The 26,827-nt window shown below is 36.1% G+C and overlaps 1 protein-coding gene across 3 annotated transcripts in view; it reads right to left on the bottom strand.

Moving 5' to 3' along the window:
* Window positions 1–26,827, bottom strand: part of CPEB4 (cytoplasmic polyadenylation element binding protein 4) — a 63,791-nt gene that overhangs the window by 17,016 nt on the left and 19,948 nt on the right. The window contains exons 3-4 of one of the 3 annotated variants that reach the window (XM_036847101.1): window positions 9,060–9,110; window positions 31–54 (exon numbers count right to left, since the gene is read on the bottom strand). The exons of 1 other annotated variant lie outside the window; for it this stretch is intronic. In XM_036847101.1, coding sequence (XP_036702996.1) covers window positions 31–54; window positions 9,060–9,110 — 75 coding nt within the window. The remainder of the gene's footprint in view (window positions 1–30; window positions 55–9,059; window positions 9,111–26,827) is intronic. One more of the 3 variants, XM_036847102.1, reaches the window with a different exon arrangement.

Below are 26,827 nucleotides of genomic sequence, written 5' to 3'. Positions count from 1 at the left end.
ACATTCAAAAGTTAGAAACAATAATGTTACCTCTCCTTCGCCCATATGTCCTTGCTGCATGTCAAATGAGAAAACAAAAAAAAACAAAAAAACAACCTTTCAAACATTGTCAAAAGAATCAACTGTGATTTCATCTACCAGCTTTAGAAACTGAAAAAAATTGGCTATATTCCTCATTTCCTGGTAAGCATCTCAAAAAAATATGGAATTTCGATGGTGAGAGGTCAATTTAATGCATTATTTTTTTTTTAAGTTCTTCAAGGACACTGTAAAAAGTGTATTGAGCCTTACTTGTTTTAAGGGAAACTTCCTGCTCTGTCACCCAAGGTCCAAACTAGTATGAAACTAAGGGATATGTAACATGATCTAAACCAACTCCTACCATATTGATCTTAATTTCTCCCAGAATTCCCTGCTAACTAGCCATTCAGTAGATATTTCAATATTTAATTCATGACTTTTTTGCCACTACAGGATAAACAGCAGTTTTATACTATTTCTCAATTATTCCCTAATAAAGAAACTCATAACAAATGAAGTCTTTAGGAAATTTATAAACTTCCTTTTAGCCAGTTTCTTGTCCCTAATCAAATCTTCCACCGTGGCCCAAATGTTGAAAAGTAAAAAGTGTGGCATTTTATCACAAAGTAGGTTCCAACCAAGAAGAGAAGAAAAACAATATAATATAATATAATATAGTATAATACAATATAATATAGACTTATATAATTATTATATGTATATACTTGAATACTCAGAAAATGGCAGTATAAATTTCAAATCAGAAAACTTTTGAGAAAATGTCTTCCCTCAAACAAACTGGAACTTGTATGTGCAGTTTGGCCAAATACCCTAATTCTATTCAACAAACATTTCTTGAATGCATGCCTGATCTTGCTAAGCACATGTGCTTGCTAAGCACATGGGTCTGACTACATGGAACTTAAAGGCCAGGTGGCCACATAAGCAAATAACGGTAATGTAACCATTACAGCAATAGGCATGTTAAGTGTTAGGTGCAACAGAAGCAGAGGAGGAGGAGAAACTCGTTCTGATTAAAGAGACAGAGAGGGGAGGGTATGGCTCTGAGATGGACCTTAAAGAGAAAACAGAGAAAAGGCACTGCAAGACCTGGCAATGGCATGAATAGGGGTGCTGTAATGCTCAAGGAAAGATGCCGAGAACAGCAACATATGCAACAAGTGAGGTCTCTTGACTGGAGAGGAAGTTTAAACAGGAAGCTGGGATAGGTTTTCCAGTTAGAAATTATAGCACATTTTAAGAGATCACTACACGAACTGGTCAGGGTTTTCATTCTTAGCCTTCTCGATAAATGCTAAGTAAGTACAGCTTAGTTATAACTGAGTTACAAATATAACTTAGAAGTACCATGTACCTATTTTCCAAAATAAAATTATGTCTCATACCAAAATAATGTCTATCATTACTAGATAACATTGAATTTCACCAAAGTACTTAGGCAAATGGATTAAAACCAGTAAAATCTCCCTCAGCTGTTAGATTTTCACTTTAGTAGTTCTTAAATTTGGGGTGGGGATGGACGTATTTTCTCACTTAGTGAACCTGACAGAGGTTAGAAAGACAAAGATGTCACAGAAGTAGTTGTTTAAGAACATTCTATTCATACAACTGCTTCAAAGACAAGGGAGTTTGGGGAAATTAATTATTTGAATATCTTGGTTCTGTCAATCTTAAAAAGTTGATTGATGCTGCTTGGATTTCTGAGAAAACAGATATTTGAAAAGAGTGGGCTTTTAAAAGCTACAAAATTAACATTAAAAAATCTCATAGCTTCCGCTATTTCAATAGTAAGTACAGTTTCAGGAACAGTAAAGGCTATAGATCAAAAGCAAAAATCAAATACTCTCAAAGTCTTCAAACATGGACTTTCAAACTTTGATTCTGTACCACAAAATTAAGCTGGTTAATATAAAAGAATCCATGATCAAATTCCACGATTAAATTCTAAAAACTATATTTAGAAACATTTTCCCACATTTAGGGAAAACAGGTTACAGGTGTACAATGCTTATAGCTACAAAAACTGCCTAATCAAATAGGCAAATTAATATAAAGTAGTACCAAAAAATAAAAACAATGACATTCTGGAGCACAGAGAATGAGAATGTTTAAATTTTTTATTTCCACTTATTATAATGCTATACATTATTTTAATATAGATTTTGACATATGACATATATACAGGAAAGTAGACAAATCATAAGTGTACAGTTCAATGAACTTTCCATAACATGAACACACCTATGTAACCAGAACCCAGATATTAACAGAATGGTAAGTGGTGCCACTTCATCTATGTACAAAAGAGGTACTTAAGCACAATTCTCTCACCTATTTCAAATTATACTTGGGGAAGCATATTATGATGAAATAGTTATAATACAGAGCTTCACCACTTTCCTGAGGAAAATGTCAGATTTCCAATCTCATGATTATCAAGTGTTGCACATTATTTGATGTTTTTCAAATACTGGAGGAAGCGGCAGTTAAAAAAAAAATCACTTTAAATATGTTTAAAGAAATCTATATTTTGAAAAACTTCTGGCTAAGTCAGCTGAAATAAACCCTGCTTAGAATTGTTCTTGAATTACCAAAGAGTATACACTGTTAAAAGTTTTCAAAAATGCATACTATTATTGAAGAAGAATCTTCTAGTTCCCATCAGAGTTAAGATTAATACTATTTATATGTTTATCTTTTATATTTATTACTTAGTTTTGATTTATATAATTTAATGTTCAGTATTAAAATGATTCAAGAATTTTTTAAATGGGCTGGAAACATTATGGCTATAAATTTTTATAACTTCTGGATGCATGTTGTTATTAGATCTATGATAAATACTTTATTTCCAAAGTGTCTTTACAAGATTGCTTAAAAATGCCCTATATTCATCAGTAAATTCCCTCTAGTAAAATTCCAGTAGTCTGGCATTCTAGACTTGCAAAAAGGTACAGAAAGACTGACCGGGTCTTTTTCAATACACATTATATATATATATTTCATTATAAAAATGAAAATATCATTTATTTATCTCTTTAAAAGTATCTTTTTCTCATGTTATAATATTTGTTAGTCACAAAAGGAACAAATTATCCATAATAGTGATATATTCATAACAAAAAATGCAGCCATTTAAAAAATATGGCACATATTCATGTGTTCATATTAAAGCTCTCTAAAATGTAGTTTGCATGAGGTGCCAAAGTGTGTATTGTATGATTCTTATTACGTGAACTTAAAAATAAAGGAAATATAAACAGATATGTGGGAATATACACAAATGTTTTTTCTAGAAACAACCACAAAAACCTTTGAGGATAGGGACTGGGATGGGGAAAGAAGGAATGATTCCACTTCTTGTTTTATCCTTTTCTGCACTATTTAAATTTATTACTACTGTGTACACTGTATTACTACTGTGTACACTATATTACTATATTTGCTAATGGACCCTTTTGGGTTTTCTTCTTGGTACTTACATTAAAAACAAACAAATGATATATTAAAGAAAAGCATCCTTTCCTACACGAGGGCATCTAATCAACTCTGTAAATAATAGGACTTTAGGCCATAAGGAGTAACATATGACTAGCTTTTAGTGGGCAATGAAAGACTGATCCTATTCACACTACCTCTGGCCTACCTCAGGCTCTCCATCTACCTCTCACTGCCCCCATGTTGAGAAGGCAGATAGCAATGCTACTTGGAAAAACAAGGGGAGAGGGCTCAGATTAAAAGATGTTATCAAATAACTGATTTTTCCAGTGGAACCAAAAAAAAAAAAAGTATGTGGGGGAATCAAATTAGTAAGTCAGTTAAAAAGCTATAAATCAAAGGCTGGAAGCTAAAAGGAGTTGATCTGTTAACAAAAGAATAAAGGTGGTAGAACCCAAAAGCAGACAATCATTACAAAGACCAAAGCATACAATTCAACAAAGATGCGAAGAATCATTTTAAATGATTTTATAAATCACCTCCTAATTTATTAATGGGCTCATGGTCACAACATTACTTTAGATATATGCTTAAGAGAATTTCCTATGTCACATTGGCTTCTGTTTATACTAGCCTGCTGGCATTAACAATATTCAAAGAATGTTGATAAGGTATAATAAAGATACGAGAGGATTATTTATCAAGAGCTATCTTACAGAAGGGCAGAGTATCAATGTAATTCTAGTTTCTGTATATCCCTAATCCTCAGTTTCTTATTTATAAAAATGGAGAAATGAAGAGAGAATCACAAAAGATACCACATGTATATATGATGGTCAGACAGTCAGACAGACGCTCAGTAAATAATAATTTTCTTCCTCAAAAGTAAACTCATATGTATAAATTCTTAGATTAGTGTTCAACAGTTACTTTCAGCTTTCCATTACTATCCCAAGGCTAACAACTGTAGAGCACTTTAGAGTTTACAGTATGTTTTCATATTGTCTTTTTCAAGAAGGGATCTCTCAACATGCTCCTTACTGTAGCAACTAGAACCATATTATATACATTTTCAGCAAGTGACTATAATCTACATTTCTCCTGGGTAAATTTTCCCCTCCCTTTTCATAGATTTCTGTCCCCCGTCCCCTTTAAGCAAACAATCTTCTCCCTTTCCTTCCAAAGAACTATAATTAAGAGGTGTTGTTCTACGCTAACCTTTACTAATCTTCTCTTCTGGGACGAGCAAATATTTTAGCTGATGCTTCTAAGGGAGAGACATACACAGAGGCTAGGAAATACATACATACATGCATCTGTTCGAAACTAATTTACTGGCTTGGCCAAAAAGTTCGTTCAGTTTTAAGTAAAAATGAAAGATGCATTTTTCATTTTCACGAAGAACTTTATCGAACAACGTGTTCACTGACTGAATGAACTTTTTGGCCAACCCAATATTTTGCTGTTCTATAACTTTCCCTGCCACAAGGTTCATTTTTGAAGCAGCTAATCCTAAGGGCTAAAGCAGTGAAATGGGAAGTTAGGGAAAAAAGTACCATGCACGAGCACTTTTATACAGAGGTAGTGGTGGTTAAATGTTAGTTTTCTTGGACAAAATAAAGCTTCAGGTTGGGTAAAAAGAATATTAATCATTTAATCTGATATCTATCTCAGAGCTAAACCAAGACACACCAGAGGAATATAGGGTGAGTTTGGCCTATGCTTAGCACTCCTTTCGGACTTAGCTGAGAAACTGAGCAAGTTTCAGCCTTGCTTATCGTAACATAAAATGGATATTCTAACTATCTTCCTACTATGTATAAGATTAACTAGGAAACGGCATCTGTTACGGGATGAATAGTGTTCCCTCCTCAAAATTCATACGCTGAAGTCCTGAACCCCAGAACCTCAGAATGTGACTGTACTTAAAACAGGGCCTTTAAAGAGGTGGTTAAGGTTAAATGAGGTCACCAGGGTTGGCCCTGATCCAATATGACTGGTGTCCTTACAAGAGATTAGGACACAGACTTGCACACAGGGGAAAATCATGTAAAGACAAGGAAAAGACAGCTATCCTACAAGCCAAGGAGAGAGGCCTCAGAAGAAATCAACCTTGCTGACACTTTGATCTCAGACTTCCAGCCTCCAAGACTGGAAATAAATTTCTGTCTAAGCCACTCAGTCTGTGGTACTTGTTAACGGCAGTCCTAGCAAACTAATACCATATCCAAAAAGCAGCTAGAAAATTGCTTTTTTTTTTTTTTAATCATTTAAAATCCAAGGATTTTCCCCAAGAATGCCCCTCAAAAATATCTCTATGACTAATAGCAACAATAATAATTCCCTAGAACATGCAATTATTATTTGTTGAATTATACTGGCAGTGTCTTTTAAAAGTCATGAGTGGTAATATGAAGGTAACTGCATAATCTGAAAACTGATGACTGAGCATAGCCAAGGGGAAAAAAGAAAGCAATCTGAATCTGATCCACTGGATAAGTAAGCTCTTTTTATCTTTGTACATGCAAATTCCAATATTATTCCAATATAAACTGCTGAAGCTAGTAGACTAACTACTCTGAATCTTTTTTTCTTTTAATTTATTTAGGATTTAAACCCCACTTCTTTCCAAAAAGCTTTGTGATTGCTTGAAATTTTCAAAACAAGTTATACAATAAAAATCATGTCAAAATTCAAATGTGCATGTGAGAAAGAGAAGAAACAGCTCTTTCACATTTTTATTCAAACAAAGCAAGAAATGGTTCTCAACTCAACAGAGGCTTGGAAGAAAAAGCTCTGAAACTTATAGTTGAAGCAAAGTAGAGTATAGCTATATAATCACCTTTCTAAAGGTTTTTAAAAGGCTGAGTAGACTATTTAGGTGGACAGGAAAGAACAGCTCCTGATGGTTCCTTAAAGTCTTAAAATGGAATAATGAATATAAAGCAACACAACATATTAGGCTTTTATTTTCAGTTTTAAGAAAAAGCTGAATGGATGTAAGATGCAAAGGGACTGTATTTAAAAGTAAATAAAGTTTCAGGTTATCGCTCTTAATAATAGACAAAGAAAGCATGTTCATTCATAGACAATCATAATCCCTTGTTTCGTGTTTTTTTCCCTTGTAAATTTTTAGCACTAATATTCCCAATCCCCCCAAAATGACATTCTAATTATTTAATTTGACTACATGCCAGGTGCTATGCTAAATGATTGTACATGCACTTAAATCTCCACCACAGTCCTATGAAATGGGTAGCATTTGTGATTTTTGAGTTTATCTTCATTAAACACAATTAATGGATCACACTAGATTTTCAATATGGGGACCCCCAAAACCTGAGCTATACTGAGAACAAAGCTACTAAGAATCAACATATGAATGAGATCAATTTATCTATAGAAGCAATCCACCATAGAAGATGGTTCATAAATTTGACTGAAGAGAATGGGCAATGCCTAAGCCTAAATCAAGGTGACTAAAGAATTGTCTTAACATCCCTCCACCCCCACCTTGCTTTAATTTCAAGATTTTTAAGCAGTCTTCCAAAACCTGGACTTTGCTATCAGAGAATGGGTCTATCAGTAAATTCTAGCATCTGGTCTACCCAGAAGTTGTACTCCTCATTATGAATGCATAAATTGGCATCCGGTCCTAGTTGGCTTGTTATTAAGAACTAGCACTTGATCAAATCTGACAAAATCAAGTTCCGGGACCTTGCAAAGCTGAATACTGGATCTGAGAGCATGGCAGCCATAACCCCATATTCTGGGTCTTGCCTGAGGAGCCAGCAAGTTTCCCCTCTTTGACATCTTTTTGTTCTTTATCATCCTATCTTTCAGTCTGAGGTAATGTTAACCTCAGTCAGTATACTTCTATAACAAAATTTCCATGTCTACAACAGTAAAAACCATCTAGTCTCCTTCTAGAATCTATGGGCCAATAAAATTTCAAAACATAAACATTCAGAGGGGAAAGTTATCTTTCTTTTTTCTTTGCCAAGTAAGGGTTGTTAAAAAATAATCTATTCTTAAAAGAAAGGATATTAATGGGGGTGGGGGGGGAGGTAAAAGGAAAGAATCTCATAAAAGACTCAAAAAAAATTAAGTGAATTGGGCTTTAAGGAAAACCCACTAGAGAGTGTTTCTTTTTCTCATCTCAACAAAGATGACCCCAGGGGCAACTGGTCTAATTTAGCGACTTCATGAAGCAACTGGGACAACAAAGAGTTGATCACTTTGCCTAAGATCACACAACAGTATCTCAAATCTTGGTTTGCTGCAATTTCCAGCACTTGACTCTGGAACTCGTTCCACAGGAAAAGATGAAACCATGCTACAATGGCAAGCCTTATATTACTCCCCCTTATCCTGATGTCACTGTCACCACTGTGTTTGGTTTTCGGTCTACACACATTTATGCTGAAATATTATATTTTGGCATTATTTCTGACAAATGTAGCATGAAAAGACGAAAGACTAATGAACAAGTGAGGTTTTTACAAACCATATAGTCTCCAGAGGATCTAATGCACCCAGTAACTCTCATAAATCAAATCTCCTTCTAACATTTCTTGGCTCAACAGTCTTACATTCTACAGAACACTGATTTTAAACACTAACCAAAAAGAAATCCAGTCATAAAAGCAATTTTTAATTCCTTATTCATACTATAGCATGGACAAGGAGTAGGATTTTTTGGTTTTGCTTTGTTTTGGGAATGAGCAGAATATAGTTATTTGGTCAAGAATAATTCATAGAAGTGGTGGGACTTAAAATGAGTTTTGGCAAATGGAAGGCATTATGAACACACAAATTTGAAATCCATATTCAACAGTAAAAGAGTGGTAAAGAAGTAAACAAGACTTCTGTATTCCACCCAATTATTTTAAACTATAGTACTACAAAAAAGACAATTTTTAATTCTTTAATTCCTTCTGTGAGTAGATGGCCCCTCCTTCCGTGTGAAATTTAGTTTGCTTCAGAATACGCACATAAAAAGAGAACTCAGCAGCGCAGTGGTAATATTTAGAATAGGCAAGGAGAATTTACAGAAGGCACTGCAAAGGCTAATAAAACTTCATTTTTCTTGTTGTCATTAGACAGCAAACAGTGAATGACCTTGTCCTTTGCAGTGTCAAGCCCTGTGGTCTCAGGCTGTTTTGTCTGACTTTCGATCTCTGATTACCTTGCCTTTCTCCTGGAACACTATTCCAGCTACATGGAAATGGTTTTTATGTTGACATTTCAAAGGTCTTCTGTAGAGTGCTACAGAAGCTAACATTGGATTAAGCCATTCTTTATGTGTCATTATGGGAGTCTCATTTATTCTCATTGTCACCAGTTTCAAGACAGCAAATTAGCTGGCTCTCAAAGTTTAAAAAAAGTTCCTGCTCTAAGTTGCAGGAATAATAATTATTCATAAAATAGGTGATAGATTAATAGCAACTTGCATATTCATTACAGAGCAAACTAATGTCATTTCTCCACCTGCTGAAGCTTAACTACTGTATTTTCTACCCAGTACTAACTTGTTACAGTTCTATGAACTTCACTAAGGTGAATCAATTATCACTTACCATTAATAAGCAGAGAGCTATCGGATCCTGGATATGAATAGTTTAGACGACCTGAGGGTAAAAGAAGGCCGTTACTAAATTTATTTTTTTTCATAGATGGTTTAAATGTATTCAACAACAAAGCTGAATTAATTGCTTAATAGGTATTTAAAAAGCCATATTATGAAATAAAACTTAGCTGTGCTAATAAACACAAAGAGTCAGTTGACATATCAAAACAGCATGTTCACAAACATTCAAAAAGGGAAAGTTTCAAAGTGGGAAAATAAAATATCCCTTATATTTTTAACTATTCGGTTATTCTAATTTCCAAATCCCCATCCAAAGGAAATTTTTTATACCATTATGTTCTAATACCAACTCATAATAACAATCTTCATATTTTTTCCCCATAAATGTGCAATTTTTCTTTCATGTGCAGTTTTTCATAGCTTTTTAGAAGTATGTAGTTAGCAGTAGCATTTTTTTATATAATTCATAACAAAAGTGCCAGTCTTATGCCTACATGTACAGACACACTAATGGGTTTAAATGCAAATTTCGGGGAATAAGTACAGAAGGTAAAGAGACACATTTCATTGTACTTACACATGAAGAAAATATCAAAGCACATAGCACAATGCCCAGAGGCACAGTAGCATTCAATAAATGCTGGGTTAATTTCCTTCGAATTTTGAACCTAAAATGGGCACCCAAGATACCCTCGAGAAAAGGGTTTGTGAAAGTCTAAAATTTTGGGAGGATGCTCCATCTTCCAAATTGGTAGCCACAAATAAAGGGGGGGAAATGCATTTCTGTTTTGGAAGAGTTTCTACATGCAAGTTGAGGTAGCTAGACCACACACCATGTAACTAGTTCTATGCTGTAAGTTACAAAACTCACTATGACAACATTTTCATGTCTCCATATTCCCCATGCCCTTCATAAGAATGGTGGAGAACCCTCAAGTCTTATTCATCTAAGGAATGGACAGGGGAACTTCACTGTTAACTACCCACCACTATCTAGCACTCTGCACATCAGGAGTAGTGTGAGAATTTAAAATTGACTCAGAATTACAAACATTCCAATTAGGAAACAGCAGTCTAAACTCTGACCCCACAGAACCACAACAGACTCTGTAAGACAATGAAAAGGTGGGTAAGCAGAGGCTCTCCTAGGCCTGGAGGCTGGGGCAAGCCTTTCAAGATGCCAGGAAGACTCCACCTAGTTCCAGTGAACACTGTGGGAGCCAGAGGTAATATGTGGTCCTATCAATCCACCAGCCACACATTTACAACTCTTTAAAAAGGAACTTTAGACCACAACTATCCTGCAGTCTCTCAAAATCCTACTTCTTTGAAATAGTCTCCACAGAAATAAACTCATGCCATGAAAAGAGAAAACTGTTCTCTGTTGCTAACAGCTTTAATTAATCCACGTGCAAACCTTGGAGTCTCATGTGAAACAAAATCTGAACTTAATTTTTCTACCATTTAAAACCAAATACAAGGATTTAAAAAATTAAGTTGTTAATTGCTCCACTTAAAACTTCACCATGTTCCTATTTAGGGAGGAGAGGTAGGGATGAAGACGGGCAAGGAGGAGGTGAAAATTAATTTTGATATTTCAATTTCTTCCTAAAAATTGGCTTCATTATTTAATGCTCATATACACACAGTCAAGTATCCAAATCCAGTGAATTCCAGCTGAACTGCTTTAACTACAAGCCCAGATCATATGACCTGTCACAAGTATTATCTTTAAAAAAGCATAGACTTGAGTTGCTGGAACAAGAACATGACCTTAACTGTTAAAAACTTGGGAGGGAGGGAGGGAGTGCTGTTTCTGAATCACTTAACTCAAAGTAGCAGCTGATTTTCCATGATGGAACATTTGCATTAATTTTGTAGCTGTAAAACCCTCTGGTAAATGAATTAACAGCTATCACTCATACCATTTTTATTTATCATAAAACATTTTTTAAAAAGACGATATAAATCAACACAGAAACAAAAATATTTAACAATATTAACTGAAGTTAAGAAAATGTTTCCCTATTTCTAAGAAGATACTCTAATTGAGTATCTAATTGAAGATACTCTAACATTCCAATTGAAACCAGGGCTGTTCCATATGAACTATAATGCTTCTTACTTGATACTAAGGAAGGATAATTAACGATGAGGATCCAGAAAACAAAATTCCCAAACTAGCTGGCCCAGTTTAACAAATCAAATTCCACCTTATCAGAAACTCACCTTTGGGGTACCTTTTAAGGAGAGAGAGATAAGAATATTTCAACTTGACAGGCACAAAAATATCCCTTAACTCAGTTCTCTCAGAGTCTGCCTCAACACACACCTCCTAAAGAGATGCCACCCTCCACCTGCAAGGTAGGTAACCTTTGAGACTTTTTCTGATCCTTAGACTTCTAAATACAGTAGTTCTAACCTTCAGCTAAGACAATAGAGCACTGAAGAATCAGTGGCAAAATTCACAGCTTAACTCTCAAAGTGATACTTGTTTTTATTTTTCGACCTGTTCTTATGAGTCCTGTTCAGGCTGGAATCAGTTCTGGCCTCTGAGTAGTAAAGATACCTATAATATTTTGTTAAACCAGCAGCAATGCTTTCTAGTTCAATTTTAAAATATTAGCAGTGACATTAAAAAACCTTTGAAAAAAACTTTCATAATGCTTCCCATCCTACCTGCCCTTTCCTTCTATAAATTTTTTCTGTAATTAAAATATCTAGAGTCATCCACTCATGACATCTATTATGGAGAACATATATTACTTCCTTTCTGGAAATTCTCTGAAAGCTCCCATTTATAAGTGCCACGGGACAAGTGCCCTGTCTTCTACAAGCCTTTCACCTTCTCCTTGTACCCCTTTTATTTCTGCTCTAATATTCTCTCTGCTCTACGGATGCTAATTTTCACCGGCATTTTTGCATTTTCTATTCCATGGCTAGATTACTGACAATCCCCTCCCTCCCTCTGAGACAGTGGTCCTCTTTCTTTGTTTCCAATGGAGGATATTTTCAAATCTTTTTTTGTTTGCTTGTTTGTTTTTCAAATTTTTTTCCAGGGTGCCTTTCCCCAAAAGGAAACCCCCTTGTTATATTAACTCACCAGATTTTATTTCTATCTATATTGCAACAGCCAACCTTCTCACGTAATCATTTCAGCTACTGGCTAACTTTCTTATCTCTTTTAAGTAATAGCCCCCTTTAGGAACTAGAGCTTTTTTTTTTTTTTTCCCGGCCACGCAGCTTGTGGGATCTCAGTTCCCCAACCAGGGATTGAACCTGGGCCACGGCAGTGAAAGCCCAGAATCCTAACCACTAGGCCACCAGGGAACTCCCAAGAGCTTTTTTTTTTTTTTTTAAATGTAGGTACTTCGAGTTTCCTGTTTGGGCACCAGGTAAGCATTCAATTAGTTCATTCTCCTGAACTTAAAACACCAGCACTTCACAAATGAATAAAGTGAAGTAAAATAAAAATCCCTGAGATATCTAAATATGAATATAACCCAGTGTTTGTGGGTTTTATTTCATTGGTTTTTTTGATAACTCATCTATCTATAAACATAACTCAGGTTTGGGCACATTTAGAATTGAATTCCTCAAGGGAGAAGGGAGGCATTAGGATTTCAGGCAAGTGAACCTGTTTAGTGGATAAAATTCAATCTTTGGAGGCTCTTGGTATTGATTGTGTTATAAATGCAAAGACATACTGCCAGATCAGCAGTCCTAACCTTAAGGGACGCAATGACAGGAAAAGCAGTCATCTCTGGAGGCCAGCTGTGGCATTTGGAGCCAGAAGCCTGGCATACATCATGCAGAAGGCATAGACTATATTTGGTGACATGACTCAACCTAGCCAAATATAGGCAACTGATACAGTGTGACTCTGGGGAACTACACTACCAAATTCTACAGCCTAGAAAAGATTCAGACTCGAACTAGGCAATTCTATGCTAAGTATTTGCGAGTTGGAAAGAACCAATATTTATCAACCAGAATGACTAAGGATTGCTGGGGGGAGGAGGTGCTCAAAAGAACAGTGTGTATTATCATATTCTTTTAAGACACTAACGAAAGTAACCGAGTTAATGAGATGAAAGGAGAAAAGACTAGAAAGAAATACTCTAATATGTTTCCATAATTTTCAAAATTAGGTAAAGTAAGTTGTTTTCTAAAAATTAACCCAGATACTATTGCTACTGATGATTCAGCAGGAAATGATACAATAAATGTTGCCATTTCAAACACACAAGCAATGAAAAATATCAAATGGACTATAGTGCTATTAGATTTCATGCTATGGCCTTCTCTTTTTCAGTCATGCCAGCATTGTTGGGGTCATGGTACAGGCCAAGGAATGATAACAGGGGATAACTGCAAGGTTGTCTAAAATAGAGCCATGCAGTCCAAAGAAGTGACAAGAAGCATGAAATTCTGGGTTAGTATTTTTATTGACTCACAGTATAAAAACCTAGATACTCCAACGAAAAAGGAGAGGTTTTCAGTGGACATCGTTAAAAATTTCTCATAGGGAAAGGATAGGCATGGACTTAGGTCCATTTCTAAAACAGATTAAAAGGTTTATGCACACGACACAACACACACACACACACACGTACATACATACACACATATACATTATTTGTTATTGTTTAACTAGAGATGTTTCTCCTGATTCTGCTCCTGCTAATTTTATTTAGTTCATATCTAAGTAATCCAAAGCTATACTGCCATAAATAATTTTTTAAAGGAGGTGCTGTAACTGCCTTTCTGCATCTGCTGTTTTTACCAACACTGCCTGAGACTTGCAGCAAGATGGCGCTGTGGGGGCCTGGATGACGCAAGCAAGGTACAAGAAATGTGGAATAAATTCAATTTCTGAATACCAGCTTTATACTTACACAAACGCAGAACATGTATCAATGTGAACGAATAAAAATGTGTTCATTATGTTCTATCATTTAATGATACAAGGATAATCGTTTTTAATAATTTCTTCCAATGACCTAAAAGTAACTCCCCAAATCATAATCAGTAACCTTATTCTACCCCCTGACCTATCTGTGATACAACCGACTTCCAGTAAAGACGTTTCCACTCAAAATTATGAAGGAGACACTGGCTGGGACTGACATCAACTGGATGGAGAGTCTTGTCCCCTCCAAAAGAGCGATTTAAATTACACACACACACAGTTTAGGCTACACAAAACCCCTCTCCAGGACAGATTTGGCTTTCAGTTTAAAGACCGGGGCTTGTAAAAAAATACTTGAATTCTCTTGCTTACCTCTCTAGGTTCATCTCTCACACTGCCATTTCCCTTCCCACGTGAGGTACTCTGCACGTTCAGAACTACTAGCCCATTAACTTTTACTTCTGGGTCCCTCCGTCCATCTGAAATGCCTTCCTTTCTCTCTGCCCCCAGTGTTTCACCACTCAAGCCTCCGCCCTTCTGTCCAGGTAGCTTCATTCTTAGGCCTCACATCCTACGGAAAGTCCCTGCCTCAAGCCACCTGCTCCCCGGTTCAGACAGCCTTATGGGCTCCATACAACACGCTTTACACTTATTATACTATATTTAAATCACCTATCTCTAAACTCTCTTCCTAGTCTAGAGCAACAAAATCTTTGAGGATAGATTTTGCGTCTTGCATCCCAGAACTTAGAGCAGAGAAAGGTACTCAATAAATAGCTGTTGAATAAGTGAATAAAACAAAGCTAGCAGCTGGTGGTCTCTCTGCCATGAAACACCCAGTGAAAAGTGTAGAGCTGGACCAATCCCATCTTGTAAGCTAGGTCAAATTACTACTTAGTTTCTCTGAAGTAAAACAGAGATATTTCTATTTACATGTGACAAATTCATGAGATAATTTTTGCAGAATGCCCAGAAAACTCTCCCAGTATAGAGTATGTGCTCAATTAATATTAATTCCTTTTCCCTCACTAACTTATAAGCCACAGATAACCAACAGCTTTCTATTTGTGAGAGAAAGAAAGAGGAAGGATTCCTCTTAGCCAAATAAGACCCAAACTGGAACCTTGGAGAAGGGAGTGGCTATCTGTGGGATTTTTGGCTTCAGAGAAATGAGAGTTTGCTAATGTTCTGAGTTACAAACAAGGATATCATTCTTCTCTGGGGGAGAGAAGAGAAAAAACCTAACTCTTTACTTTTATGATAGCCAAACAGGCAAAGTAGCAGAAGTATTTTAGGAAATGAAAACTTTGAAAATTCAAAGGAACTTAAAAGTGTTCCTTTTAACAAAAGCCAAGGAGGATCTCTCTTCTGTACCAATAGCTTAGATCTAATTTTTCAATTGTGATATGATAGCTGAAAACCAGAATGTATAGTGGCCAAAAAAAAAAGAAAAGAACTTCTATCTTTAAGGTAAGTAAAGTCAACGGGATATGTTTCTACAGGTTGAGGAAGGGTTCGTAATAAAAGAAGGTTTCATAATAAAAGAAGGTTTGCTTTGACTATAACTCAGGGCAGGTGCAAAGATGGAAGATCTAAAAGCATCTAAGAATTTCAGGCAGAGGGGAATGTCTACAGAGACACTAGCAAAGAGCTGACCGAATTAAGGAATTTGAAAGATTTCCTACTGCCAGTAAATCTAACAACAAACCAGCAAGCAGGAAGGCTATTTTTATCCCTGCCAGAGGCCTTCTGACTCTGGATGCTACATTTAGAGGACAGAGCAACAAGATAACTTGCCTTAAGAGGATGTTATGATACCAGTGATTAATGGCAATATTTTAAGCTTTAAAAAATTAGGCATAGTTTTTATCCACAGTAAACCAGCCAAAGCCAGTTAAAAAAAAAAGAAAGATAATATAATGGAAAGAAAAGTGGAAAAACAGACCAATGGATAGCAGAAAAGCTTTAAGTAATCCAGAAACAAAGCCAAGGCAGTAAATTAAAATTCTACCTTGCAAAAAGTTTGATCAAAAGAAGCATGTGTGGGCTTCCCTGGTGGCGCAGTGGTTGAGAGTCTGCCTGCCAATGCAGGGGACACGGGTTCGAGCCCTGGTCTGGGAGGATCCCACATGCCGCGGAGCGACTGGGCCCGTGAGCCACAATTACTGATCCTGCGCGTCTGGAGCCTGTGCTCCGCAACAGGAGAGGCCGCGATAGTGAGAGGTCTGCGCACCACGATGAAGAGTGGCCCCCGCTTGCCACAACTAGAGAAAGCCCTTGCGTGGAAACGAAGACCCAACACAGCCATAAATAAATAAAAATAAATAAATTTTAAAAAAAAAGAAGCATGTGTTATAAGAGACATATTTTAAAAGAACCAGTGAATAAAAATAAATAATTGTAGAACTGGCCAGAAGGTAAAGATGATGTTGAGAAATGGCTCTCTGTACTGACATGAAGAAGACCAAGACGAACTTAAGAAATCCTTAGGTACTATAAACTAAGTTGCTTGCAAATGATTGAGAACTTTAGAGATGAGATAAGCCATTCTTAAGGCTGGTTACTTAAGTCCAAACCCCTAAAAGCAATCAGCAAAGTCAGTAGTTGGCTTTCTGCATACATACCTATCATCAACCCTAATCACTTACTTAATATAAATTCTGATGATTTTATTGAACCTTCATGAAGAATGCACTTGGATTTCATACCTAATCTGATTTCATCTTTTGTTGTCTCAAAAGGCCAGTTCTTATTTTCCTTTATCAATACTAAAGGCACTGAGTCTTCCTCTTATTAATTAGCCCTCAAAACTAAAAAACAGGCTGTTCAAAGATATCTGCAAATTATTTGGAGGATAAGTTGCATGAGGCCAAGAGTCTTAGTTTTTATTTCCTGATATATCCCAACAGCCTAAAATAGTGCTTGATATTTATTTGTTTTAAGAACAACCTCCCACAGCTTCAGACTTTACATATGTATCTAAAGTGGTTCTCAAAGTAGAGTGAGGCTAGGGGTGAGGAGGGAGAGAGTCTATCTGAATCACTTCCAGAATACATATGCTTAAGTCTCATGACAGACCTGGTGAATCAGAATCAGTGAAAAGAATAAGCCAGCTTGGAAAAGTTCCCTCAGTGATTCTATTTTGACCTCCACCCGCCAAAAGGCACCCTTCAATAAGAAATCAGCAGGTGTGAGATCTGAATCTTTTACAGAAGATTATGATAAAAATACAGATTTTAAATTCTGTCCCCAGTCTCCTACAGAGAAATTAAGAAACCTGAATGCCTGCTCTCTGTCTAAAGTATACTAAGACAAACTTTTTTAATGTTTGTTTCCCTCACAAATGCTACACAATAAATACCTAAGCTATTGAACCAGAAGCCAGAGGCTATGTGTTCCTATCTTGATTCTCTAGGCACCAGTTAGTCGAGTGACTTTACAAAAGCGGTTGTATCTCTCTGAACTGCAGTTTCTGCAGCCGTAAATTGGAGATTACAAAACTCACATGGAAGGTTATTATAAGGATTTAAATTAGAGATAATTCTCAGAAGGGGCAAAGAATAAAAGCCAGAGAAATGGTATCAGAAGTAACTGCCCTTTCACTTGAAACTGGTTGTTAACACTGCTTCCTATACAGAATGTCCAGGTCCACCTCAAAAAAGAAATATGTAGCTCAGCATCAAATGTGTCCTGTGGTCTACTACTACTCGGGACATGGAATACACTCAAATGTGTGTGGAGCTGGAAGATAAGCAGAAGCTAAAATGTAAGGTACTTCCAAGCCATGTGGCTTGAAGAAAGCCATCTCCCCCTCCTAACAAGGGCTACCATGTTACCCCACTCCAGGGTGCACCCCTCCTGTCACAGGGCTCCCCCTGCCCCCTGGCACTGTGCCAGATATAGCCTGACAAGTCCACACTCCTAGACATGCCTCAAAAGGCAAAAAGATGGCTTCAGATGCCAGAGACAACATTCCAAAATGCTATTTGGTGGAGATGATAATCTAGGATGGGATAAGTGACTCCTCCTCACTCCTCTCTGTCCTCGTCCTCACTATTTCCTCTATTAAATTCCTTTTTTTGTTATGTTCTTTTTTGGTTATGGGGAACATTCTAATGGTAGGAGTTTAAAGCGGAACAATTAGAGAAGTTCTCTACAGCAGTGTTTCATAACCTTCCGTGATTATTAAGACCTACTTCAATCAAAATATTTCAGAGAGGCTCCCCACCATAACACCTGAAGCCCTCAAGCCCCACGCCAGTGGATACTACAAGTAAAACAACCACAACAAAAACCCTTAATAATGAAAGGCTACTATGAATTCAGCAACACCTTTAAATATATTTTCATTGTATTACATCAGCATCCACGTGCTTCTGGAAGATAATCATGCAACACATACATGACAAATCTATCATCTAACTAGAATGCTTGGTTCTAATAGGTTCCTAGACCCCATCAAATAATTCCCATGGCTGAAGAGGCCCGTAGTCCACAAACTGAGAACAGAAACATTACATCAAGCCAAGTTTAAACAACTGCTTCCTTGACATAGTATTTTTAGGCCTATCTCAAAAAGAAAAAATGCAGTCTAGAAACAAAGCCTTCACTCAACTGAATAAATTTGATTGATTTCTGGTTACATCCCTTGTTACAAGCTACTCAATATTAAATGCTGCCACACCCCAACTCACACGAAATCCGTATGTTACTTTCAGTCATTCAACTATAAAAACCTTCAACTTTGTCACTGAGAAATACCATGCCAGAGAGACTGCGTGGAATTGCTGATAGCAACTTAAAGATCACTAAGTTCAATCCCTCCATTTCCTCCTGCAGGTAGAGAAACCAGGATCTAGAGGGAAGTGACTGACTTAAGCCATGTAACTGTTAAAACGAGGTCTTAATACACTCCTAAATGCTTCTCTTTATTTCTAACAATTTGGGAAAGTCTATTATAAGCTAACAACTTCTGATCTTTTACAATAAAGAGACCAAGTGGCTGATTTAAATATCTCCATTTAATTAACCATGCCAGACATTTATTATTTGGAATACTATAGCCAGTAGAAGTTAGATTTTTTTTTCTTTTTTAGATTCTTTATACTAATTAACACTAATTAATCATGGCTGCTCTTCAGAATGAAGATCTGCACTTTAGTGCTGGTTTCTCAAGAATTAAAAAAGGGTCCTCTAATTGGTTGATTCCTCCTTCTCTTACCCAATGTATAACAACTGGCATCAGCCCAATTGGATTCCAAAGAGATTATGGAACTGCCTTCCCTTCAGAGTTCCACTAATGTTCTTAATTGACTGGTTACCAGGTAATACCCAGAATAAAACAAAGCCTTGCTTTTAGAACAGAGTGTGCTAGTGTGGGACTGAATTCAGACTCAGTCTCTCAGACAAGATAATGAAGCCCAGAGGCAGCCTAGTCATCTCCATATCTGATTCAAAAAGTAGTAACTAGTTTAAAACTAGCTAAAAGGTATTCCTTTTGCAAATTTTTACTGCTGAACAGCAACAAATTCATCAAGTTTTTTCTCTTTTCCCTCCTGTAACTTAGGTAATGAGGATAGTGGCAACATGAGGGGAAAAAAATAAGGAGTAGTGAATAAAGAAATTCACAAATCAGGTATACACAGCTGCTAAGTGGATCAACTGCCTACAATATTCAGGTAGAAATTCCATGCCTGTCAGGAAGAAATAATTTTGTGGCACAATTGTGCAACTATTCTGCTTCCTGTTGTTAAATTGAATGCAAAGAGAATCCTGCATATTTTTATGACAGCTATGAATCAGGTGGCATTGCTTCAACTCCCTTAAAGTCAGCAAATAACATATTCCAGGATTATATAACAGGATTAAAGAAAGTCTTAAGACCTTCACAGACAACTCACCATTGTATTACTCCATAATCAAAAGGGCTTTCATTATGCAAATTATTAGCATATAGGGCTGTTCTAGTAGCTGTCAGGAAATGAAACAGCAAGTCACCTCTCTACAGAATTTTATAATATAGAAGGAAAAAACAGAAAAATAATAAGTGACACTATCAAAAGGTACAATATATTATTAATTTGGACATGGTGCATGAACAAAACGGATCTCTATAAATGTTCTGGACCTCCTTCTACTTTTTTACACAGTAGGGAGGGCCCTAATATTTGACACTGACAAACTGTTGACAAAATCTGAAAACCTTACTACTTAAATTTATTCAGATTTCACTTCTGAATGGAAAATAATATTGTTATTGCCTGTCCACATGGTAATATCTATACTTACTAAGTTGTACACAGTACTTAGTGTGAAAATGTACAAGATTACAGAAAAGCACTCACTAATTTGCTACCTGACTGCTGCTTGTTTTTTGATTTGGTATTTCTAAGTGTTAACTGTCACATATAGTTTATTCCTTTCCCAATCCCGGCCCTGAATGTGAGTCTAACAAAATCAAGTTACAACAGCCATAAAGTACGTGAGCCTTAATACAGTTGTAAAGGAAAAAAAAAAAGTTAATGAGTTAAAAGCATCTTTGAAAGAAATGGTTAGGCTCTTCAACCTTCTAATAGCATAAAAAGTTTACTGTCACTTTCCCCTCTGCCCCTCTGTACCCTCATCTCTCACCCAGGTACAAGCAGAGTTGCAACAATGTTTTAAGATGCCTACTCAATTTTCCTGGGCTCAAGACTCTTTGTGCTCAATGTTCAGGATTAAGATAAGGGACTGCTTGAGTAATTATGGGCCCACATCACGGATGACAAAAGACAAATTCCCCCTTTGTGACAACTGCTCGTGTGATTTTCGGAACAAATAAGAACAAGGGTCAATATTCTATCACAAACACATGGAGGGCAGAGGACAGAGGGTCACTACTTTGTACTTACCGGTACATATTATATAAAAAATCGGGCAGATGAGGATCTGGCCAAGGCACAGGAGCATTTAGTATCAACCAAGTTGGTTTCACTTCAGAGCCTAGAGTAAGGAAGACTTCAATCCAAGGCTACGAGCACATCCGTGTTCACAAACATCACATTTTGTCCTCCCAGGCATTTCCCTTTCCCCTCCTCCCCTTGAAAAATTTAAAACAAAATAAAACAAAACCAAAAACAACAGCAATCCTCAACGTGGAAAAGTAGTCACACAGTTTGAAACCGACACCTCTGTAAACTCTGCCTACACTGTGCTGTGAGGAATCAGAAAAATCCTGACCAACAGTAAACCAGAAAGGAGACAGTGGGTCCGAATTACGAATACACCCTGCACCAGTAATACACAGAAAATCATGCCCCACCACTTTGCCCCCTTCTTCCTCACAAAGGAAGTTACCTCAGCACAGAAGCCCAGGTCCCATCCTACGGCACAACTAAGCCAAGCAAAAGAGAAAGACTGTTTAGGATGTTCCATTTCAGAAGTCAGGAAAGGGAGAGTGCAGAAGGAGAGGAAACCACTTCACTTCTAATAGCCACACGCGAAGTTCAACTGTAGCCAAGTTTATGAACTGTATTCTTTGCTGTGTGCCTTACTCCATTACTCATGAAGCTTCTAAAAGTAAGGCAATTTTCTGCTCCCCAGAGACCTCAGCCACTCCCCTGCTATGCTGCTTTGAATTACTTGGTATCATCCAAGCAGAGCAAGAAAGAACCAGCCGAGTTCAGGAAGGCTCCAGCCAGGTTTGCAGGGCAGCTGCCTGGAAGACTCGGAATCTTCAACACTTGTAATATTTAAAGATCCCCCAATTCACCAGAAGACATTTGATACCACATAATGGTAATTTGCTAGGAAGGAGAAATTTGATTATGAATCCAAGTAAAATTTAGCCATTTTGCTTTATCCGTGTCTTCTTTATGGTACTTTGTATCATGGCCCATTAAATATCCCTTGAAGAAAAACGTCCATCTAATCCTTTAAAAAGGTGACTGGGGAGTGGGGTGCAGAGCAGTGCATAGTTGTCTTTCTTCAAATTGCCACAGGCAAACTGATTTAAATAGAAAAAGGTTAAATACTGTAAGAGATTACATCTCCCCACAACTATTTCAAATAAATCATTTAAATAATATTATAGCAACAGAACTTATTCGGTAAAAGTCCCTTTCATTTTTTAAAACTGTATTTACTCTGAAACTCAAATTTATAACTGAATGATATTAAATTTAGTCCTATTGTCAGCAACTCTCATGGAAGGTTTCCAGAGCTATCTCGGTGTACACAAAGTCAGTATACAATATCTGTTCAAAACATCTGTATCGGTATACAACATCTGTTCTTGAAAATACTGAGCTAAGTGACTGCAATTTGGAGTATAGGAATATTAAAAGAATTGTGGATCGAAGGAAAATTTAAGGTTTTCTGCTTATTATTTATGATATCTTTTTAAAGCAGCACTAACTTTATTCCTTCCCCCTACTGTAAAGATACAGAATTTAAATAATTATCCCAACAGTCACTCTCTCCCACAGTGACATAAAAAATCTTACAGAAAATTAACAAAACTGGCTTTGTGTACTAAACTTTCAACTGAGTTTCATGATTTTCTTCTAGAGAGATTATAATAAATGGTTCTGCTTAGCAGCAAAGAAAAGAGGCACAGATGGAATCATCACTTGCCCACTCGCTGAAGCATTTGTTTCAAACAAATTCACAGCCATGAAAAATAGTTTGGGGAGGGCCCCTAATTTAATGTGTAGATAAGAAAAGAAAAATCTCAGAAGTATTTTAAAATGCAAGGTCACAGTACCTTCAGCAGTCTGGAATTAAATGCATAGCATTTTTGGAGTAGGTCCAGCTCTTAAAATAAGTTCTTATTAAATTAATGCATGAGGCAAGTGAGGCAGTAAGGTCTAACACACTCCCACTACTTACTTGACTGACATATGCAATAGGTTTCTCGGGCACCACGGGAATATGTAAAAGACTGGCACTTTAAACAACTTGCATTTCTGAATGCAATCATCATTGCCCACATGCAAATTAAGTATTTAAAATGCCTGAAACTCAGAGGGACTGGGGTAGATATGCTGAGCTTCCCCTTCCAAAAACTGGAAGCAAGATACTTCCTATAACAATATGAAGAATGGAAGACTCTAATTTCACAGTATTCTGAGGAAAAATAAAATGATATTCTGATTCATAATTTAGTTAATTAATATCTGAAGAACAACTATATAATGTTTTGACAATTTACAGATTGCCTTTGTTCTCTCAATAATTTTGCTGTCTCATTTGGCTTTCTAGTGAAATGAAGCAAACTGGATATTAAATTGTTTTCATATATAGGATTTAAAACACTCAACCACTACTATGAAACTGTGAATTGTTCTACTCTGACATCTGATAATTTTCAAATACTAGTTTTTGTCTCTTTATTCCAGTGCTGTCTCCCTCTGCTTCCATTCAATGAACTACTGCTTCTTGGTTTATACATATATTCCTTTATTCCCTTCACATACAGGAAAGAAAATTTAAAAAGTCTCCTTAATTTTTAGAGGTCTCTCTTACTGTACACTGAATGTAATACCACTTCATGAATCTTTATTTCACTGTGTCCAAACTATGCTTCATAAGGGCTGAAAACAGATGCACTCGCACGTGTTTTTAATCTATTTCATGCTGCTCCATTTCTAAACAATAAGTACCAATTTCACAGGCAGGAAAAAACATAAATAACAGTAAGATACAATACTTCCCAAATAATCATCTCAGCATCTACAATAGTAAAAGATTTTCCTGTCCAGGTGAAGAAAATACTTGATAAGCTTAACAATTATAGTAGCAATGCACAAGCTGCCGTCTCAGAGATCAAAATTCAAAAATTGGTCTACAGAGCAGGCTCTTAGCTTGTAAGACCGGGTGTGCAGTGAGGAAAATGAAATCGTTCTCTGGGGAAGAAGTGCTACAGACTGTCACTGGTGTTAGTTATGGAGAAGGCAATACATAATTTCGTGGATAAAAATACTACATACAGACATGCCAGCTCATCAGTGAAAGGACATGGAGATAAGGCAGAGGGAGGACCCTTTTCTTCTCAAAGAGGTAAACCTCTGTACATGGAGAAAATGACAGTAGCCTTAAAATTCTTAGAAAAACTATTTTTAAATGAACTGAAAAAATATATATATATAAATTATGAAATGAAGGCTAGCTATTCTGTTTGCACATTTCTTTAAAAAAAAAAAAAAGGTTGCTAAACAAGCCAACTGGAATCAACAGCACATTCATAAAAAATAAACTCAAAAATTATATTTGAAAGTTCCTAGGCATATTAACATCTTGTCTGTTGATGGCAAAAATAAAATAAAATTTTAAACCCACTTCATTAAGGGAGATTTTTTTTTTTCCCAAAAGGAAAAGGCAAATTCAATTTTGGGGTGTTTTTTTTAATTTAAATAAATAATACAGCCTTAACGACTCCATTCAATTGACAGGTCTTGTATCAATTTTAGGCTTCATTATTTAAACACATACACACAAACCACATATCTATGAGGAATTGCAAATGAAAATAAAAATAAATGAAGTCATTCATAATATATTTTATAAAGTTATTTTTAAGATAAAATGAACCCAAATATAAAATCTGCCTCCATATGATAGTTTTTTAAAAACAATTTTCAAATTAATTTTTTGAAAGGCATGTTATTCTATACTAGTCTCATAGAAATAATGCCCATTTTCTGTTTTATCTGTTTCTAAGGAAGCAGAGCACATGAAGAGGCTATTTATTCATTTTCAAAATGGACAGGCAGTTTTATATACTTACTTTAAAAGGACAATGTGTTAGACTTTTTAAAGATATTCAGCTTTTATTATCACCTTTAAACAAAATTTCACAATAGAACCACTGTTAAAATCAAACATAGTTTTCCTAAAATAGCTATCTAAATCAGAGGAGAGTTTGACAAGAAATAAAGTATTCCCCTGAGCAAAACTGCATTGCGATAGACTACAATGGTATAAAGTTCATCATCTTGGTTTAAAAAAAAAAAATCAAGCATAACTGCAGTCTGGCATTTTAGGACCATGAACTCATCTGTGAATTCCTTACTTCTCTTAGAAGGAAAAAAATACACAAAGTTCATTTAATATGCTTAAGTCACCTTGGCAGTCATATTGAAACCGGTTTTCTCATTTGATAAGCAAGAAAACAGACTTAATAGATGTTTAGTAATACTCGATACCATTTATTGAGTGTCTTCTCAATGAACTGGCAGTATGCTGGATTTTATAGACACATGATATCATTTAATCCTCATAAACTACCACAAAACTGTAGTGGCAGAATGGCAATTTAAATCCAGGTCTATGTGACTCCAAAACCCATGTTCTTTCCATCCTGCCACACTTCCTCTTATATGTCACAATTTCACAAAACATTTGTGTTCCCACGTTAGGTCAATCAGAGTTAATTTTTTCTGTCACCAGACTTAACTTTTAATTATCTCTACAGAATCAGCCTAAAGAAACCTAATTTAGGTAAAAATTGGTAAGAAGAAATTTAAAAGGGAATATAGAATAAAGGCAGAAGTTTTACACAATGAGCCACTTAGCAAACTAGAAGAGAAAAAATAAACCTGAGTTGTCCTCACTGTATCCGATAAACCAAGGAAATGTTGCTAATCCTATTAGAATAATGTGTGCAAACTCTTACATAAATACTAGCTAGAAGCTTACTTCTTAGAAGCATCACATAATAAAGTGTTTATACTGCTGCCACTTGTAAACTGTTTTCTCTGATAAAAGACATAGGCACTTATCATGAAAATGAGTTCTAACTATTATCCCTATTATCTAGTACATAAGAGAAGAGGCTCTCAAAAAAAAAAAAAAGTTGCTGAGGAAATCAATTAAGGAAAAAAAATGCCCTTTAGAAACTTTTTCTGTACTTAACTTTTAATTCTGAAACAATCATAGATTCACATCAAGTTACAAAGAGTAGTACAGACAGATTCTGTGTACCCTTTTTCCAGTGTCCTCAACTGGGAACATCTTACATAACTATAGTACAAAACCAGGAAAGTGAGACTGTATAATTCACAGACTTTATTCAGATTTCTCCTTTAGCTACTTTATTTTAAAGTGTGCAGTTTTTCTGGTGCTAGAAAGGGCCTTAGACTCTCCTAATTTTTCTGATGGGAAAACAAAGGTTCGAAGAGGCTGAAGGACTAGCCAAAGTCAGAGTGCTAAAAAGTGACCAAAAAAAAAAAAAGCCAATTCTGAGAGATCCTCTTTCCTCAGAAACAAAGTATGCAATCAGATTAGAGGCCATCAGAATTCCCTGAGGAATTCAGTAAAGACCTTCAAAATAATCCCACTTCAAAGTTAGTTCATCAGATGGACACATATTTTTTCACATATTATTTTTCATCTCTCCAGACCTCAAAAAAATGCCTCATAAAAAAATTTATTGTTATAGGTTTGCTGAAAAATAGTTTTACTGCATCAGTAATATGATAAACCAAACTCAAAGGAAAACTAGGCCAAGCTGGTTACCACTTGAAGTCACAGGCTCTTTGCCACCTTTGATCCCAGCGCAAAGCTGTGTTGGCACAAAGCAGGCTCAGAAACATTGGATGAATGAATGAATGAACAAACGAACAAACAACTTGTGACAGGACCAAATATACCAAACAACCCAAATGTCTTTAAAAAAAAAAACAAAAAAACTCTTCAGTCTAGTAAAACGAGATTTTTTCCAGAAAAATATTTTATTTTGTGGGGTAGTTTTCACAAAATCAGAGCTAGAATGGCCCTTAGAGAACATCTAATCTGTTCATTCTCAACTCTGGCTACACATGAACATCACGTGAGACACTAAAAAATATCATAAGCCCCACCCCACA

Source organism: Balaenoptera musculus, chromosome 3 (assembly GCF_009873245.2).
Source record: "Balaenoptera musculus isolate JJ_BM4_2016_0621 chromosome 3, mBalMus1.pri.v3, whole genome shotgun sequence".
Lineage (NCBI taxonomy): Eukaryota > Metazoa > Chordata > Mammalia > Artiodactyla > Balaenopteridae > Balaenoptera > Balaenoptera musculus.
Note: the sequence above shows the minus strand (reverse complement) of the source record. Positions and strands in the feature narration are given on the sequence as shown.